This window comes from Sporothrix brasiliensis (assembly GCF_000820605.1).
Source record: "Sporothrix brasiliensis 5110 chromosome Unknown Cont20, whole genome shotgun sequence".
Lineage (NCBI taxonomy): Eukaryota > Fungi > Ascomycota > Sordariomycetes > Ophiostomatales > Ophiostomataceae > Sporothrix > Sporothrix brasiliensis.
In genome coordinates this window covers 905,587-923,474 of record NW_024467139.1, presented here as the reverse complement: position 1 = coordinate 923,474, position 17,888 = coordinate 905,587, and the positions used below count along the sequence as shown (strand labels likewise).

The 17,888-nt window shown below is 59.4% G+C and overlaps 8 protein-coding genes across 8 annotated transcripts; 4 read left to right on the top strand and 4 right to left on the bottom strand.

Moving 5' to 3' along the window:
- Positions 1–865: 865 nt before the first annotated feature.
- SPBR_07203 (acetyl-CoA C-acetyltransferase) lies at positions 866–2,327 on the bottom strand (the record flags this gene model as incomplete). Its single annotated transcript, XM_040765457.1, has 4 exons — positions 866–1,871; positions 1,949–2,024; positions 2,111–2,160; positions 2,263–2,327. 4 exons carry the CDS (start codon positions 2,325–2,327, stop codon positions 866–868), a joined length of 1,197 nt encoding a protein of 398 aa, XP_040616247.1.
- A 984-nt stretch (positions 2,328–3,311) lies between these two features.
- Positions 3,312–5,260, top strand: SPBR_06900 (uncharacterized protein; the record flags this gene model as incomplete). Its single annotated transcript, XM_040765156.1, has 2 exons — positions 3,312–3,872; positions 4,001–5,260. 2 exons carry the CDS (start codon positions 3,312–3,314, stop codon positions 5,258–5,260), a joined length of 1,821 nt encoding a protein of 606 aa, XP_040616246.1.
- Positions 5,261–5,813: 553 nt separating this feature from the next.
- Positions 5,814–6,988, top strand: SPBR_07434 (uncharacterized protein; the record flags this gene model as incomplete). Its single annotated transcript, XM_040765688.1, has 2 exons — positions 5,814–5,907; positions 5,931–6,988. The coding sequence occupies 2 exons, from the start codon at positions 5,814–5,816 to the stop codon at positions 6,986–6,988; spliced, it is 1,152 nt and encodes a 383-aa protein (XP_040616245.1).
- A 491-nt stretch (positions 6,989–7,479) lies between these two features.
- SPBR_09006 (uncharacterized protein) lies at positions 7,480–8,154 on the top strand (the record flags this gene model as incomplete). The annotated part of the gene is made up of 1 exon (XM_040767132.1): positions 7,480–8,154. One exon carries the CDS (start codon positions 7,480–7,482, stop codon positions 8,152–8,154), a length of 675 nt encoding a protein of 224 aa, XP_040616244.1.
- Positions 8,155–8,391: 237 nt separating this feature from the next.
- Positions 8,392–10,257, bottom strand: SPBR_08971 (3-ketosteroid dehydrogenase; the record flags this gene model as incomplete). Its single annotated transcript, XM_040767097.1, has 1 exon — positions 8,392–10,257. One exon carries the CDS (start codon positions 10,255–10,257, stop codon positions 8,392–8,394), a length of 1,866 nt encoding a protein of 621 aa, XP_040616243.1.
- A 1,781-nt stretch (positions 10,258–12,038) lies between these two features.
- On the bottom strand, positions 12,039–12,779 carry SPBR_07798 (uncharacterized protein; the record flags this gene model as incomplete). The annotated part of the gene is made up of 2 exons (XM_040766052.1): positions 12,039–12,574; positions 12,602–12,779. The coding sequence occupies 2 exons, from the start codon at positions 12,777–12,779 to the stop codon at positions 12,039–12,041; spliced, it is 714 nt and encodes a 237-aa protein (XP_040616242.1).
- A 942-nt stretch (positions 12,780–13,721) lies between these two features.
- On the top strand, positions 13,722–14,675 carry SPBR_07633 (uncharacterized protein; the record flags this gene model as incomplete). The annotated part of the gene is made up of 1 exon (XM_040765887.1): positions 13,722–14,675. The coding sequence occupies one exon, from the start codon at positions 13,722–13,724 to the stop codon at positions 14,673–14,675; it is 954 nt and encodes a 317-aa protein (XP_040616241.1).
- Positions 14,676–15,186: 511 nt separating this feature from the next.
- On the bottom strand, positions 15,187–16,821 carry SPBR_07072 (vhs domain containing protein; the record flags this gene model as incomplete). The annotated part of the gene is made up of 2 exons (XM_040765326.1): positions 15,187–16,689; positions 16,810–16,821. 2 exons carry the CDS (start codon positions 16,819–16,821, stop codon positions 15,187–15,189), a joined length of 1,515 nt encoding a protein of 504 aa, XP_040616240.1.
- Between the last annotated feature and the right edge of the window lie 1,067 nt (positions 16,822–17,888).

Genomic DNA, 17,888 nt, shown 5'->3' with positions numbered 1-17,888 from the left:
CTCGTTTTAGGTTTTCTTTTCTATTTCGTATCTTGTTCTTTTTTCGATTGCTTGCGTCTGACGTTTCTTGTTCTCTGATTCTCATTTCATTTCTTTCCTTGTTCTTATTCTCTGACTTTTTTGCCGCTCTGCTTCCCTTTTAGTATCCGCCCTGGTAATTGTTCCTGTCTGGTCTTGATGTCTGACCTTTCGCTCCTCTCGTATCTTACTTTGCATGCTATGTTTGCGTTTGCTTCTTTTCATTTATTGTTCTCTATGATCTACTCTCTCTTTAAGACTGATCTGGCAATGGAATGCCTTTTCAACATGTCTTACCCCTGTTTGTAGGGCTGCACGAAGTACAATCAAAATATATCACAAATTCAGCTTTACATTTACGGCCATTATGGTTTACATACTTTGTGATGTTCTTTTATTTCGTATATACTCGCAGGTATGTATCACAGGTTCGGTTTCAGCTCCGTCCGTGCCGATGGTTGCGATCTATAATATGCCATTGCTTTTAGATACGTCACACATTTTTAAGAAAAAAAAAAAAAAAAAAAAAAAAAAAAAAAAAAAAACAAAGAAAGAGGAAGTAGGCACAAAATAACAAACACCATTCCGTCACGGAATCTCTTCTCCTTCCATTACATGCTTTTTGCTGTCCCCCTCCCTCGCCACTTCCTTTGCTTTCCAGACATCTGTCGAACGCCATCATGTCTCGTTTTTCCTGGCACGCCATAGCGTAGGGGAAAGTATGATGCTCCTCCTCTTTCAACCCCCGGGCAGGAGTTTGCTTGTCCCGATGCTTTGGTCCTTCTTGGGGTACCTGCCAAAATCTTTTGTATAGTTTCTCCCCACACTGTAGAACAAGGGAAACCACTCACTGCAGGTTCTCAATGACAAGCGCCGAGGCGCCGCCACCGCCGTTGCAGATGCCGGCCACGCCGATCTTGGCCTTCTTCTCCTTGAGCACCGTCGTCAGCGTCGTCAGAATGCGGGCGCCGGAGCAGCCCAGCGGGTGGCCAATGGCGACGGAGCCGCCAAAGACGTTGACCTTGTCGGCGTCGAGGCCGAGCAGCTTGATGTTGGCCAGGGCCACGACCGAGAAGGCCTCGTTGATCTCGTACAGGTCGACGTCGTCGGCGCTCAGGCCGGCGTGCGCCAGGGCCTTGGGGATGGCCAGGGCGGGGGCCGTGGTGAACTTCTCGGGCTCGTGGGCGGCGTCGCCCCAGCCGCGGATCTTGGCCAGCGGCTTGAGGCCCAGCTCCTTGAGCTTGGCCTCGGACACGAGGACAACAGCGGCCGCGCCGTCGTTGATGGGGGCCGCGTTGGCGGCCGTCACCGTGCCGCCCTGCGGCTTGAAGGCCGGGCGGACGGTCTTGAGCTTCTCCACGTTGAGGTTCTTGACCTCGTCGTCGCGGTCGACGCGGGTGGCAGGCTTGCCACGGGGACCCGGGACCTCGATCGGGGCGATCTCTGTGAAGAGGCCGGCCTCGGTGGCGGCCTGGGCGCGCTGGTAGGTGCTAATGGCATAGGCGTCCTGGGCCTCGCGGGGGATGTCGTGGGTCGCACTGCACAGCTCGGCCTGCATGCCCATGTGCTCTTTGCTGTAGGCGTCGGTGAGACCGTCGTTGAGGACGCCGTCAATCAGCTGGGTGTTGCCGTACTTGGAGCCGGTGCGCAGCGTGGGCAGGTAGTGGGGGGTGTTGGACATGGACTCGGTGCCGCCAGCCACGACGATGGAGGCGTTGCCGGTGATGATGGTCTGGGCGCCGAGGATGACGGCCTTCAGACCAGAGGCGCAGACCTTGTTGACGCCCGTGCAGACGGTCTTGTTGGAGAGGCCGGCGCCGATGGCGCACTGGCGGGCAGGGGCCTGGCCGAGGCTGGAGGGGGGGACACGGTTAGCCAACTGCGGGCCAGCTTGCGCTGAGAGCGCAGCACGAGTGGTCGTCGCACTTACTTGGCAGACAGGACGTTGCCGAAGAAGACCTCCTCGACATCTTCGGGCTTGATCTCCGGAACACGCTCGACGGCAGCTATTCAGTGTCAGTGGGGCTGGCGGATAGGGGTCGGGGCAAGGCCAAGGCGGGCAAGACAGCAGCAGGGCACGAGGAAAACGCACACTTGATGGCGTGGGCACCCAGCTGGACGGCCGAGAGGCTGGACAGAGAGCTGTAGGTGAAAGTCAGTCAGTCTGAAGATCACAAAAAACGCCAATGGCTCGAAATGGCGGCGAGGCGGCAAAACACAGCGAAGCAAGGAGGGGCAGCGTACCCAAGGAACGAGCCGACAGGGGTTCTGGCCGCAGCCACGATGTAGACGGGGGGAACGGTAGACATTGTAATGTGTGGGTTGGAGGGACTGTGAGACAAAAGATATCGAGAGAATGCAGAGGTTCAAAAAGGAGGCAAAAGTCGTGAATGGGAAAGAAGTCGAGATAATGAATAGGAGGCAGTCGCGAGGAAGGAGCAGCTCGCCGGACCGGCGTACTTAATTACTTATCAAGGGAAGGCGGACCCGGCGCTGCACTGAGTGCGAGCCGTAGCTGTGGTGGGAAGGTGTGCCCCACCAGAAAAAATATTGTTGAGGGTCCAACCTTCCCTGTTGTCGTGTCCTATCGTTGCTGCCCCTTGCCGTTTCCAGCGGTGGATTTTGTTCAATCGGTTGCTCTTTCCCCAATGGCCAGGCTCGCTGTCACACCGCCCTCGCGCTTGCCCCATTCCCTCTTATTTCCCCTTTCAGGGCAGCCGCGCCCTTGCCTCTCCGGGGAAGGTGCGTAGGACTTGCGGCCCACTGGTGCTCGTCAGTGATGCAGCGATGCCACATGTCGCCAGCCTCACGCTGAATGCAACAGGACATCGGTGTTGTGGAAGGTGCGTTTGCGGGCAAGCTTCTCACCACACCTAATTTCGCTGCCTTGCGCCCTTGCGCCTGCCTGACGGAGACGACTCGCCCGGAGGTCAGACTCGGTCGTAGTTTCTAATCATCGCGACGCCAGCTGCGCGCTGTGTATTGCTGCTGCCTTGTTGGTAATTTGCGCAATCGTACGACGGCCCCCTTTTTTCTGGTTTTGTTTTGTTTTTGTTTTTCTTCGGTTCGATCTCCTCCGACCGCGGCCGACGACGGCTCGACACAACACAGACGCAACACACGACGATCGATACGGCATTTGGGCACGGGCACAGGGGCGCACGGCCATCCGGGCCCTTGCTTGCTGCAGTGGTTGGTACCTTAGCGAATCAGACGAAGAAAAGGGCCGAGACCAATGGACATGGAATACAGAAATTAAAAGGACAAATAAAAAGGCAGAGGACACGGACGTGATGATGGACGAGCAGACGGCAGCCCAGCTGCGGCAGGCCTTTGAGACGGATGACGAGGTCTGCATCGGCTTCGGGCCGGACAAGCTGATTGGCTACGACGATGCCATGCAGAGCGAGGCCGACATCCCACACGAGCGGCAGCAGTTTATGGAGTCGATGGCGTTCTGGTTTCGTGTGTCACGGCACCGGCCGGCTTTAGAGCGGCTGGTGGCGCGGCACTTGGGCGTCCATGCGGCCCGTGTCAAGATGAGCCACTTGAACATGTGGCGCCAGGGCGCATTCAATGTGGCCATCCCCATGCTGGTGTTTGACACAAAAGCCGCGGCCGATGCCGCCCACACACCGTCGCCACAAGGCGACATGCCGCCCGAGGTGCCGGACAGCCTGCGCCGCGTGATGCTGCGCTTGCCAATGCCGCCACGGTGCGCCGAGGCCGTCTACCCGGGCTCAATCCTCGAGAAGATGCGCTGCGAGACGGCGACGTACGTGTGGATGCAAAAGAACTGCTCTCAAATTCGGATCCCGCATCTCTTTGGCCTCGGCTTTCCCGACGGGACACATGTAAGTGCAACGATGCGGCGGTGGAGTTCTGTGTTGGTGGCAGCACGTGTACTGACAGGGGACAAATAAAGTATACACATTGCAGCCGACTATGGTTTGCCCGCCGCGCGCTGCTGTGCATTCGACAGTGGTTTGCATCCTGGATGCGGTGGCCTCTTCTGTCAAACTATGTCGCGATCTCGGTGCCACAGGACGAGTGCCCTGTTGACTCTGGTTACATGATCTTGGAGCACTTTGGTGCCTCTTTTGGACAGGAGCTGTCGTTGATGGCGCGAGACACCAGGATTGTGGAGGACGGCGTCGAGTACTTGCCAGAGCCCATCCAGATGCTGGCGCAGCCGGCAAAGATGCGCAATCTGTTCCGGGGCGTGTCTCGCATCATTCTGGCCTTGGCACGAGTTCCGCAGCCGCGCATCGGCGCGTTCCGGTTCAACGACGACGGCACGATATCGCTTGATAACCGGCCCGTGACAGCGGACATGTTTGTTCTCGAAAACGCACGTGCACCGCGCACCATGAGCGTGGACACGACATATACGAATGTCAACGAGTACGTGAGCGACCTGCAGACGTTTCAAGAACAGAAATTCCTAGCAGCGCCCAATGCAGCTGTCGAGGCAGCAGATGCCACATACCAGATGGGCATCATGGCCTTTTTGCGAGCGGTCACACACCATTTTGTCGGGGGGACCAGTCGCTGGCGAAACGGGCCGTTTGTACTTTACATGTCCGACGCCAACGCGTCCAACTTTATGGTGGACGAGAACTGGAACGTGACGGGCATGTACGACCTCGAGTGGATGTTCTCGGCGCCCGCCGACATGCCACGCGTGCCGTCCTGGCTTACATGGTCCTCGGTGGACCGCATCTCGAATCCTGCGACCGACGAATACGCCGCATACAACGAGGCACGAGCAGCCTTTGCCGAGGTGTTTGCGGAGGAAGAACGGCTGGCCGACACGGCAGCTTTGGAGACGGCGCTCGGTGGCACGACTCTGAGTGCGGTGATGGAGGAGAGCTGGGCGTCCAAGACGTTTTGGTTTTATTCCTCGCTCCTGTCCATCACAGGCATGACGCATGTTGCGTCGCACCAGATCCTGCCCATGTTCGTCCGCACATGGGAGGAGAAGCGAGATGCGTCGGCATCGTTTGCAGACCTGGCTAAGCTCTGGAGCACGGCGGCCGCCGACGTCATCGTGAAAAAAGTGGATGACCACACGAGGCACCTGGTCCATGTGGCGGCTCTCTTTGGACGAGCTCCGCCGACATACACGGCCAGCCACGACATCGAGACGGGCGCAGTCGACGGCGGGGATGTACCGTACATGGAGGAGAAACTGTCGCGTGACAACAAAGGGAACAGCAAAGAAATCACTCTACAAAGCTGATTGTTAATTGTTTGGGGGAATGCGCAGAGCGTACAAAAAGGACTGCCATTTTTGGGTGCATTTACTTGGATATGAATACACGAACAACGATATAGAAGTGCGATATACGAAGGACATAATGGGAGACGACAGCTGGACCAAAGGCTGTCGAGAACGCCATACATACGGTGGCAATGCAAGGCTGCAAGTGTGCACTGAGCAGTGAGCAGTGAAGCCCTCAGAGAACTTGCTTAGGGCAAACGTGCACAGCCTTGTGCAAAAGGGGCAGGTGCTAGTGAAAGAAGCGGATGGCTCTTCAGACAAACCTTGAGGCTACTCCCTCTGTATCGGTTTAGTTCATGGCTGTGGAGAAGTACGAGAATATCTTATCGTATGGTGAGGGGAAACGCCGGCGCCAGCCGCTGGTAAGCTTTTTCGGTTCTTCGCCGAGAAAGACTCCGGATCGTTGATTTGATGTTTTGATGTTACAGACTCGCATTCTCTTCTTCGCCAACCTCTTGGCTCAAATTTGACAACATCCTCTTGAAAGTCTTTGTCCGCGCCTAACGGTAGTATGGCACCGCTCGCAAAAGCTGTTACGGTGTCCCTCGAGGACCTGAAAAAGGGTGAGATTGAGCAGACGTTTTATGCGACCAAAACAAAGACTCGTGTCTCCCTCTAACACAGCTAGGAACCGTCCCACTCGACAAGCTGCAGGAGGCGTTCGGCCCCGACTCGCTCGGCATTCTTGTCGTCCGGGACGTGCCCGCTGCCTTCGCCGCATTGCGCCAGCGCCTGCTCTCCTACGCATCGTACCTGGGCAACCTGCCGGCCGATGAGCTCACGCGACTCGAAAACGAGACGGCCAAGTACCTGACGGGCTGGTCGTGCGGCAAGGAGACGCTCAAGAACGGCAAGGTCGACACGCTCAAGGGCTCGTACTATGCCAACTGCGCATTCTACGTCGATGCGGCGCTCGACTGTGCTGCGCCCACGGCCGAGTTCTCGCCTGCCACGTTCCCCGAATACCTGTCCCCCAACGTGTGGCCTGCCGAGTCGGTGCTGCCCGGCTTCCGCGCGGCCCTCGAGGATCTGTGCCGGCTGATCATCGACGTGGCCGTACTCGTGGCGCGCGCCTGCGATCGGTTTGCCGCCCAGGCAATCCCAGACTACCCGTCGGGCTATCTCGAGGCGGTCGTGAGCACGTCAACGACGACCAAGGCGCGGCTGCTGCACTACTACCCGCAGACCGCAGCCGACAGCATCAATGACAACAACGACAAAGACGGCGTCAACGACGACGACTGGTGTGCGACGCATCTGGACCATGGCTGTTTGACGGGCTTGACGTCGGCCATGTTTGTCGACGAGGCTGCCGTGGACACACGTGTGCCCGACGCGGCGTCCTCCGCCCTGGAACCCCTCGCGGAGCTCGACGCGTCGCCCGACCCGGCCGCCGGCCTCTACATTACGTCGCGCACGGGCGACATCGTCCAGGTCAAGATCCCGCGCGACTGCATTGCCTTCCAGACGGGCGAGGCGCTGGAACGCATCACGGCGGGCAAGTTCAAGGCCGTGCCGCATTTTGTCCGCGGCGCACGTCCCGTTTCCGGGTCCACCAGCCGCATTGCGCGCAACACGCTGGCCGTGTTCACGCAGCCGAACCTGGGCGACGACGTGGACCGCGAGCAGCACATTACATTTGGAGAGTTTGCCCGGGGGATCGTAGCCAAGAACACGGTTGGGTAGGGGTGTGGTCTTTCCTGTTTATATCCCGTTGTTGCTCCTTCCATAGCCTGTATTTATGTGACATTTTTGTCCATCTCGCAAATTGGCAACAATGCGCCGTTTACAATGTAAAGAGGAAGGTGCAGTGCAGGCGCACGTTCTCTCCTTGCAATTTGTAGTGTCCCAAGGAATGAGCCACCGACACATGGCTTGGCGGGGTTCGCCGTCAGCAATGGGGCCATTGCGACATTGGCAGGAGCATTGTAGAACACCGTCGCCGTTAACGTCATCGCTCTTACCTCCCCAGTTTGTCATACTCCCGTTCCTTCCGTGCATTTGTGTTTACGACGTGCCGCTGTCAAATCAGCCCCTTTTCTCCTTCTTGTCTTCTCTCTCATCTCTCTTTCACGTCTCTCTCCAGATTCTTCACTCTCAATTTTGACTCCAGCGTCGACGTCACTTACACAACATTGCTCCACCCCACCACCCCTCACACAATCACATTGACCACAATGGCTCTCGCTCCCAAGTTTGCGGCCCACCGCCTGGTCTTTACTGACCTCTCCGCCGCCGCCTCTGTCGCGCCCGTCCACACCGTCGAAATCTTCCTCGACTACGTCTGCCCCTTTTCGGCCAAGCTCTTCAACACCTTTTACACGGGCGTCGTGCCCGTCCTGCGCTCGCGGTCGAGCGGCGTCGGCAGCCGCGTGCAGGTCATCTTCCGCCAGCAGGTGCAGCCGTGGCACCCGAGCAGCACGCTGACGCACGAGGCCGGCCTGGCCGTGCAGCGCGCCGCGGTGGCCGCGGGCAAGCCGCAGCTGTTCTGGGACTTTAGCGCGGCGCTGTTCAAGGACCAGAAGGCGTACATGGACGTGGCCGTGGTCAGCGAGGGCCGCAACGACACGTACAAGCGGCTGGCCGCGCTGGCGGCGGCGTCGTCGGGCGGCGCTCTCGACGCGGGCACCATCTACAAGGACCTGGCCGTCGCCACAGAGCCGGCGGCGGACGGCTCGGTCAACACGGGCAACGCCGTCACCAACGACCTCAAGCTGGTGATCAGGGCCGGCCGGCTCGTGGGCGTGCACGTCAGCCCGACGGTGCTCTTTGACGGGCTGGTCAACAACGACATTTCGTCGTCGTGGACTGCCGAGCAGTGGCTGGAGTACCTGGAGAAGAATGCGGTCTAGGAAAACGGCCTGCAGGGGGCCGCTGACAGGGTAGTCACCGCGCAGCGAAACGGAACCAAGCAGGTCCAAAATATAACATGGAACAGTTTACAAACTTGACAGTTTAACAGTTTAACAGATTGACAGATGAACAGATTAAACGTCTATTCCGCCAATTACCATGATGCGTACAGATTCGCTGGAAAACGAGGATCCGTCTTCGACGCTACGTGGACCGTCCGCTGCACATTGCCTCACCTACACCGTCAGCTTGCTTCCCGGAACACCTGCAGACCGCGCGCAGTCGGTCGCGGCAATCCACGCAAACGTCAGGCCGGGGCCCAGTGTCGCCCCGGCGCCGGCGTACGTGCGGCCCATGACGCTGGCGGACGAGTTGCCGGCCGCGTACAGACCGGGGATCACGGCATACTGGCCGTCTTTTGTCTCCTTTAGGGCACGGCCCAACTCATCCGTCAGCACACCGCCCTTGGTGCCCAGGTCGCCGGGCCAGATACGCACAGCGTAAAAGGGACCCTTTTCGATCTTGCCCAGGTTGCGGTTCTTGTTGCCGTAGGCCGGGTCGCCCAGGTAGAAGTCGTAGACGCTGGTGCCGCGCGCAAAGTCGTCGTCGACGCCCTTGTCGACAAAGCCGTTGAAGCGTGCCTGGGTGGCCCGCAGGCCGTCGGCGTCAATGCCCAGCTTGGCCGCCAGGTCGGGCAGGGTGTCGGCCTGGGTGACAAAGCCCGAGTCCAGGTCCTTTTGCGGGATGGCGCTGCCGGGCATGAAGCGGCCGGCGAGCAGGTAGCGGTTGCGGTGGTTGGTGTCCATGATCAGGTAGGCCGGGATGGCCGCGGGGCCCTCCTTGTGGCGCTTCCAGATGGCCGTGCCGAGAGCATTGTAGTTTTGCGACTCGTTGAGGAAACGCTTGCCCTGCTTGTCGACAATCATGGAGTGCGGCAGGCCGCGGTCGTACAGACACCAGATGCCCAGCTTGGACACGGGGTCGTACATGGCGGCGCCCCACCAGGCCGAGTCCATGAGCGCCGTGGCGGCACCAATCTTTTGGGCGGCCGTGATGGCGTCACCCTGGTCGGTCTGGCAGGCGGACGTCCAGTCGGCCGTGATGGGCGGCGCCTGGTAGGTCGTGCGCATCTCGGCGTTGCGGGCAAAGCCGCCGGCGGCCAGGATCACGCCGTGGGATGCCTCGACCGTCACAGTGCGGCCGTCGTGCTCGACCTTGGCACCCGTCACGCGGCCACTCGCCTTGTCGACCACCAGCTCGGTCATGGCGCTGGACGTCCAGATGGGCGTGCCCTGCTTGACGTTCATGTAGAGGAGGCGGCTGATCATGCTGACGCCCAGGCACACGGGCTCGGCGCCGAGAAACTGGTTCGGGTACAGGCGCAGGCCCCAGATCTTGACGGCGGTCAAGAAGCCGTCCAGGGAGCAGCGGGCGCGCACAATCTTGGACAGCTCGTCGGTGTAGAGCGGCAGCGGGGGGCGGACGGGGTTGATGTTGAGCTTGTCGCGCCAGGGGCCGAGCAGGGCAGCGTCGTACATGAGGGCCTCGATGCTGCGGCCGCCGACTTGCGACCCGGGCTTGTCCTGGAAGTAGTCGGGGTAGACGGGGGTGCGGCGCCACTGGTAGCCAGCGTTCTCGAGCCACTTGACCATGGCCGGGCCTTGGTGTAGGAAGGCCTCGCGGCGGGGGCCGGACGAGGCCGGACCGGCGTCGCCGATGATGGCACCCATGTAGGTCAAGGCCTTTTCGATGGAGTCGTCTGCGTCGTTGTGTACGTGGGTGTTGGGAATCCAGAGGCCGGAGCCGGAGAAGCAGGAGGTGCCGCCGACCTTGGCATTCTTCTCGACGACGAGGGTGTCGAGGCCGAGGGACTTGGCGCGCAGGGCGGCCGTGAGGGCCGGGCCGCCGGTGCCAACGATCAGCACATCTGTCTTGACAACGCCGTCAGGGCCGATGACGGCACGCGCGGCATTCGTCGCGGGATCCTCCGTGAGGCGGGCGCCGGCGCGCTTGACACGTGACACGACGCTGGCACCGACAGCAAGACCGACGATGCCCACGACGACGCGGCCGGCTGTCCTGCGGAGCGCAGAGGGGGCCATGAGGCGGGTTGGCTGGGGGTGGGGATGGGATGGATGTGTCTGCCTGTCGTCTCACTCTCGGTCATTTGTCCTTCACGTTGACAAGGAAGCTCAGAAGACACGATGTTGGAGACATGCGAGTACGGAGTGAGAAAGAAACCAAAAGACTCCCTCCCCTCCCACCGTCTCGTCCCACCAGAGAGGGGGACACCACCTTTAAGGAAGCTGCCGGTACGGTGCGGGATTGTGAATGCAAGAGCGGACATCGTCTTCCGCGTGCGCCATGCTCCGCAAGCTTCTTGGACGCCTACATTCCGACATTCCGACATTCCGACATTCCAACATTGCGATAGAGTCAGCGTGTGTACGGCTGGACATTCGGAGCGCTGTTGTTTGTGGGGTTGACGCCAGCGTCGGATATCAATATCCAGGGCCCCAAAGCACGCCGGCCTTTCATAGCTTCTCAATGCGGAGCGTATACAGCACCGGCGGCCGCTCTACACCACGCGAGGGCGCACCGTACCCCAACTGGGGCTCTTGGGATGCAAGCAACGACGAATGAACGGGGTCTCGACGTGACTTCAAATTGTGTGGGATAATACACATGGCATTCTACAGGACGGCAGACGAGGCCTCTCAGGTGCACGACCACCAATTCGGACCAACACGTGACCTGCTGGGCTGGGTCCTACAGAATGACCATGCCTGAGAGCCACGTCGCTTTCATGTTTGACAAAACAGCACACTTTACATTCCTCAGACGCCCTACTCGTACAGGATGCCGTACGTCGTCTATAGCCTCGACAGCGCCATTGAACGCTTCTTTGCTCATGCCGGGGCGGCGTCTACCAGGGCCGAGTGCGACGACATCGCCCGTCGCAAGTTTGGCGATCCGGTAGAGCCGGTTTCTGTTCAAGGGTCGAACAGTTACACCGTGATTGCCGGGCCGAACAAAGACAAAATCGTCCAGTTCCGTGAGCAGGCCGCACTCTTGGATGTTAAGCTTTTGGCGCTGGCGAAAGACATTCATCTTGAGCTCGTCCCACGTTGCTCAGAAGTCGGGCGGGTGGGCGAAGAAAACAGCTCTCAACTGGTCATGTACGACATGGAGAGAATGCCAGGCGATACTTGTATTACTGCCCGGTTTAATCTGGCGCCGGAAAAGCAAGTAAACATTGTGGCTAGCTTGGCAAGGTGGGAAATTCGCTTTTGTTCTTGTTGTATACGTCGTAGTGTCCCCCGTTTACTAACTTGAATTTTAGATTTTTTGCCCAGGCATGGCAGAAAGGCATTGCTGAGCCGCAGCCGGTGGACATTCTACATCTCCGATCTGAATGTTATGCTCGGTTTGATTATCTGGCCGGTAACCTACCCAAACGCTTTCAGCCCACCGTCGAGAAAGTGAAGGCGATACTGCCAGACTTACTCACCGCCACCTATCCTGTCGTTCTCACACACGCCGACCTAAATGAGATGAATATTCTGATCAACGCGAGTAGCGGCAACATCACTGGTATCGTCGACTGGTCCGAGGCCAGCATGCAACCATTTGGGTTTGCTCTCTATGCGTTGGACCACGCACTCGGCAGTATGAGCAATGCCGGGTGGCGGTGGTACGACAATGCGGATGTCATGCGGGAGCTATTCTGGGATCGTTTTCAAGCTGCAGTCGGAGTCCTGCCAGCATCACAGTTGGAACTCGTGAAGCTGGCCGAAAAAGCGGGCATTTTGATCCGTTACGGGACTGCCTACGATAGTGGCTTCACAGGGCTGGTTGGCGTGAGAGATGCCAGCGGGGATGACTACCGGTTCTTAGATGCTCTGTTGTAAGGCACGGTTTGGCGGCCGGCTGGCGAAAGGTTCAGGTAGGTAAGGACGAGCTGGTGAGCTCTGATGTGTTGTCTACGGCTCGTATCGCGAAAGTGAAGACGAGGACATAGAAGCGTCGCAAAGGGGGACAGGAGCGAGCGGACGTAGCTCTCGTGGCTGAAGCGGCCCCGGTAGAGCGGAGCGACTGCGGTGGTGGTGCGGCCGCTGTTGCCGCTCTCGCCGTCGTCGCTGGCGGGCTGCTTGTCGGCAAATACGGCCGAGGCTGACGCTGCAGGCGCTGCTTCTTCCTTCGTCTCGTCTGTCGCATCGGAGCCCTGCAGGTCATCGTTACTTGACACGCTGCCATCACGTATGTCAATATCGAGCGTCCTGGGCCGGTTGTAGGCGGTTTCGGGGACGAAAAAGAACAGGACGACGGCATAGACGGAGGTGGTGATGACGGCGTAGCGGTAGGCCCAGACGTAGCTCTGGTGGGCCACAATCTGTGAGGCGACGACAGGGAGTACCGCTGTACTATACTATGGCAGAAACGCACTCAGTGGATCATTTGGAGAGTCAGATGGCTGCGGCACCAGGACAACATCGACGTGGCGACCGGAGCCATGTTTGAGCCTGGCCGCCGCGCGGAGAGTGGCCTCGTCTTCGCCTTCGAGCTGGACGGCGGCCGGGACCGCTTTGGACTGGTTGTGTGGTTCAAGAATGCCGAGACCCATGGCGAAGCGTGTGGTGAATGTGGTGAAGGCCGGCGACGAACACGGCGTCGACGGACGGTAGTATAAACACCGACATCTACCGACGACGCAGGCAGGGATCACCGGCCGTTACTTATACGTCGTGTCCCCCAAGCCGCAAACACACACCGTACTATCGTCCACTGGTGTTGTGTCCCGAACAGGCATCGCCGGTGTTGTTGACGCCATTTATAGAATAAAGACACGAAAAGACCCAATTTGGGCAGAATGGTGTAAGGCGCCGATGTTGGATAGGATCGGCGATGACCAGCTGAACCCTGGCCTTTCCCCGGCTCTACCCCGATGTATATCGCCGAAAGTGAACGAGAACATATCATTCATTAAAGGGTCAGACCGAGCCCTGTGATATCCGGCCGGATTTGTTTTCTGTCTTTCATCAATCTGATAAACGGGCGCGGGTGCAATCCATATCCGGAAGGACACGGAACCGGATCGCAGCTTGACCCGCATCCTGACGCACGGCACGGGCCGGCGTGCCAAGCGTGGCCGTCTTGCTCTTTCCTGTTTTGATCCCGGTCTCGGTGGCGTCTAGGGCTCTGGTCTTCTATGCATTCATTCCTTGCCTTGCCGTGCACAACTGCTATCCATTCGTCCTGCGAGCTATTGGTACCATCAAATGGACGCGTATTTGTACCCCCAGAAATGACCAAAACAAAAGGTTCTAATATGATTCTACCAGCGATACAAAAAATCAGCGATTTAATGCCTCGGCGTTGTGCAGGTGAGGCGATGTGTCATTAGACCACAAACACTAGGGCGAAGGCGCAATGCTACAGTGGAATTGTCAAGACCGGAATGCAGTCTTACACGTTCGCCCACGGCTCCAGTCAACATTTTACCAACATTTTACCACTCCACCTCCCAACTGCACTCCGTCTCTTGTCGCATCTCCAAACCGCCAACATGCCTTGGACCACCACAAAATATGAGCTAAGCCCGCCGCCTCTAGACGAGCTTGCGGCCGTGCTCCAGACAGGTCTCCAACAGCACTTTGAGTCGGTCTCGGTCCACGTTACCCGCAGCCCCGAACTGCGCGAAGCGCCCTTTCACCTCGCGGCTGCTGGTATTTCGGGCCGCGAGCGCATTGGCGACGTCGGCGGACCGCAGAATCTGCGTCCGCTGCCGCGACTGGACCACAAGTACCACCTGCGCGAGATTATGGATCTCATGGAGATGCAGGACGGCCTCGTCATCGGTGCCGGCGCGGGGCCGTTTCACCACGTCGGCGGCAACACGGAGCTGATGCCCAACCTCAGCTACACCGACGGCGTGGCCAACAACCAGACGCGCTTTGCCCGGATTGTGCCGGCCACCGAAACCGACAGCGTGCGGGACATTGCTACCGGCACGCTGGCGCACAGATGCCGGCCCCTGCCGGCACCGAAATCAGCCGACAGCGCCCTGCTCACAAATTTGTATGCCAGCGACGGCGCTCCGGGCGACGTGCTCAAGATGGTGGCCCACGGCCGCAAACCAGACAGCCCCGACTTTACGGCGGCCATCCAAGACGTGCTGCGCAGCACATACAGCCAGCCCGTCAGCCTCGGCGGCGTTTTCGTCTTGCGCCGTGGCCGGGCGCTGCTCCACGTCATGTCCGATTTCAAGACGGAGCCGCGCCTGCCGGGCAACCAAGACAACTGGCTCACGTTCTTTGACGTGGCCGCGCCGCTGACGTGCCTCTCGGTCGTCCACGCGCGCGATCCCGGCCTGCGGCTGCACCTCGAGCACACGCACTGCTTTTCCGAGCGTGGCGAGGGCGGCCACTTTCACCACGACTCGACCCCGGCCGACGCCGAGTACGAGGCATACTTCAACACGGCCAAGGTGATCTACCGGATAGATGGGCCGGGGGAGTAGTGGGTATTCGATAGATGATAATGAAGAGCTAGAACGACCACAAAAGGACTAGACGTAGTCATGCTGCAGTATAAATAGCGAGAGCAGCATGAGGCAAGGTGTGATATAAACGTGGCATATCAGAGCCTTCGAGGTAGTTAGACGCCGCACGGATCATCACGGACAGGTCCGTCTCCTGGTGGGCTTAGAGTCTTCCACACCCTACGTTATCAAGTATAAGTAGTCCTCGTTTGCATTCGCGTATCCGTGGCCGTACGCGACAGACGTGGACGGACATGGAGGCTAGAGAGGCTTGTTCGTCTCCGGTTCGGGATTGTAGACTAGGTTCTAAGCACACATCGTCTGCGGAAGGGGAATATCAACTATGAAGAAGTTAAAGGAGGACAATAAGAACACAAAATCACACATCCCATGAAATTTGAGTCCAATCAGACGCTATTACAAGGGGAGACGGAAGAAGACAGATGTTAGACGAAAGTAGAAGAGGATAGCCAGATAAACCACCGCTGCACTACCATCTCGGCTCGCCTTGCTCAACTTTGGGCGTGCCGACGGCGTTCCGGTCGGCGAACGGGTCGTTGTCGTCGTCGTCCACGTAGCTGTCGCCGTCCGAGTCGTCGCCGCCGCCGCCAGCAGACCGGTTGCGCGCAGCGTCGGCCGCCATCATGGCCGCCGTGGGCACAGCGGGCCGGCCGCCCAAGTGGCCCACGGCCGGCTTGGACATGGCCGAGGGCCGTGGTGGAGCCGGTGGGCGTGGGGCTTGCTGTGGTAGCGCCGGTAGGGGCGCCTGCTGCGGCGGCGGCACCGGCACGGGGGGCGAGGGGACGCCGCTGTTGCGCTTGCTGCTGCGGCCGCTGGTGGCGTCGCCCAGGTTGAGGGTGGCAAAGTCCGGGACGACGGCGGAGGCCGAGGTCGGCGAGGCCGGCGTCGAGCCAGACTCCTTGTCCTTGGCCGCCTGCTCCTGGATCATGCGGTAGCGGTGGGCCTGCTCGGCCAGGTCGTCGTCCGAGTCGCTGTCGGCATCGATGGAGCGGTCGAGCTGCTCAAAGAGCATCAGCGCCGTCACCAGCTCGTCGTTGGCGTGCAGCAGGCTGCCCAGGTATTCCTCCGAGTTGACGAGGTAAATGTAGCGCAGAATCTTGCGGCGCAGCAGCTTGCACTTTTCAAAGCGCGCAATGGCGGCCTCGTTCTCGGAAATCCGCTCGAGCTCGCGGTTGATGGTCTGCAGCGTGTTGGTCAGGTCGGTCGAGGCGATGGACGCGTCGGCAATCGTGGCCTTCATGACCGGCTTCTCGGCCTCCAGGTTGAACGGCTTGCGCGACTTCTTGTTGCCGCTGGTGCTCGACCGCTTGTCCTTGGCCTTGGACGGCTTGCTGCTGCTGCTGCTGCTGCCGTCGCGGCCAAGCGAGCTAAACGACTCGATGCGGCCCGTCGGCTGTGTCTGCGTCTGTGGGGCAAAGGTCCGGGAGGACGACGAGAATGACGCCGCCGCCGCCGCCGCCGCCGCATTCGCTGCCGTGTCGGCCTCGTCTTCGTCGTCGTCAAAGGGGTTCTCCGTCTCGCGCACGACGCGCGACTGCGCCTGCGTCACGACCTGCTTGCGCTGCGGCAGCTCCTTGTACAGACGCGCCAGCCGCTCCATGCCGGGCGTGTTCTTGTACTCGGCGGCCCAGCCGCGGAACAGCACCGAGCACTTCTTGCGCACGTCCGGGTCGGACATGTCCGACGTGCCGCAGACGCGGAGGCGCTCCAGCAGCATCTCGTCGACAAAGGACCGCTGGAAGCGCGGTCCGGCGTTCTGGATCAGGCCGTCGAGCAGCGTCAGTGCGCGCAGCTGACGGTGCACGCTGCCGTACTTGAGCTTCTTGCGGATGGCACGCGCGGCCTCGGTCGGGCCCGACGCCTGCAGCTTGATGACCTCGACGAGGTCGGGGATGCCGCTGAGGTCATCTTCTTCGTACGCCTCGCCCGTGAGGTTCTCGATCGTGACCGTGACGGCCGAGTAGGGTTTTTTCTAGAGAGAAAGGCGAATTAGTATTGATATGGAGTCGCGATCTGGTGCTCTCCGGTACCGGTGTTTTTTCTTCTTTTTGGTTGGTTTTTGGGGTGTATGTGTCTTCCGCCTTCCACGCACTTGAGAGAACATGTCTGCGGCAGGCCTAGCTATCCGTCGAGTCGTTGGTCGCAGAAACAGCGAGATGCATGAAGTCGACAAGATATACGAAGGCGTGCCTCCCTTCAAAAGAGAGGCTGTGAGCAGATGGCCTTGGCAGCGTCGCCTTGGCGAGCGGGCGGCTCGTGACTGGAATAGGGAGGTCGGGGGTCCGAGGCCGTCGACGCCCAGACTCGGCGATGCAGATGCGGTCGACCAGCTGGAGACAATGCTCCCAACTCAAAGCCAGAGTTTGCGGCTCGTTTCGTCGGTCGTTTGTATTTGGTAGTGTTTTGCGTGTCGTCCCGCAGTGATGTCACGGTAAGTGAGGGGTGGTGTGGGCTGCTCCGCGTCCTGCGTGGGAAGTGCCGTGCGAGAGCTGCGGCGGAGCTGGTTCGATGTGCAGCGAAGTGTTGAGGTTGGCAGACGTGCCAGTCCTTTTTGCAAAGTCGTATCGTAAGATAGCAAAATCGTCGAGTCAACTTGGATGCAGAGTATGGCGCAGAAGAGGCAGGCGCAGGCGAGTGCTTTGGCGAGGCGGAAGGAGCAGGTGAGCTACGGCCGCAAGCGAGCGGGCAAGGGCAAAGGGCAGGGAGGGGCGCACCTGCCCCCAAAGGTCGCAAGGCTAGCGACACCCGACGGCGGCATTAGCTAATACTATGGCAAGTACAAACCACAGCACATTTCGTGCCTGCCGCACCCCGCCATTGCTGCACCACGGGGCTTCCTCGTGACCATTGCGCTTCTGTTTGTTGCGGACGCTAGCCTGGCCTCGGGTGACGCCGTGGCGCACATGATAGCGCTTATCACTCACTGTAACTGCCAGGCTGCCGTCAGCTGGCACTGTTGTTTACTGAATCGTTGTATCCTAGTTTCGACTTTCGACTTTCACGACGCTTCACTTTTGCTTCCACAATTTTCACTGCTTCGGCATCCACCGTTCTTTTCGTAACTGAAGAAGCCAGAGTCGTCTATTTCCTCGGAGGAATCTCCTCGTTTCCCGTGTACTACCTTCCCCTATGCACAGCATGCAAATTAATTGTCGTATTGGTTCGCCTCTG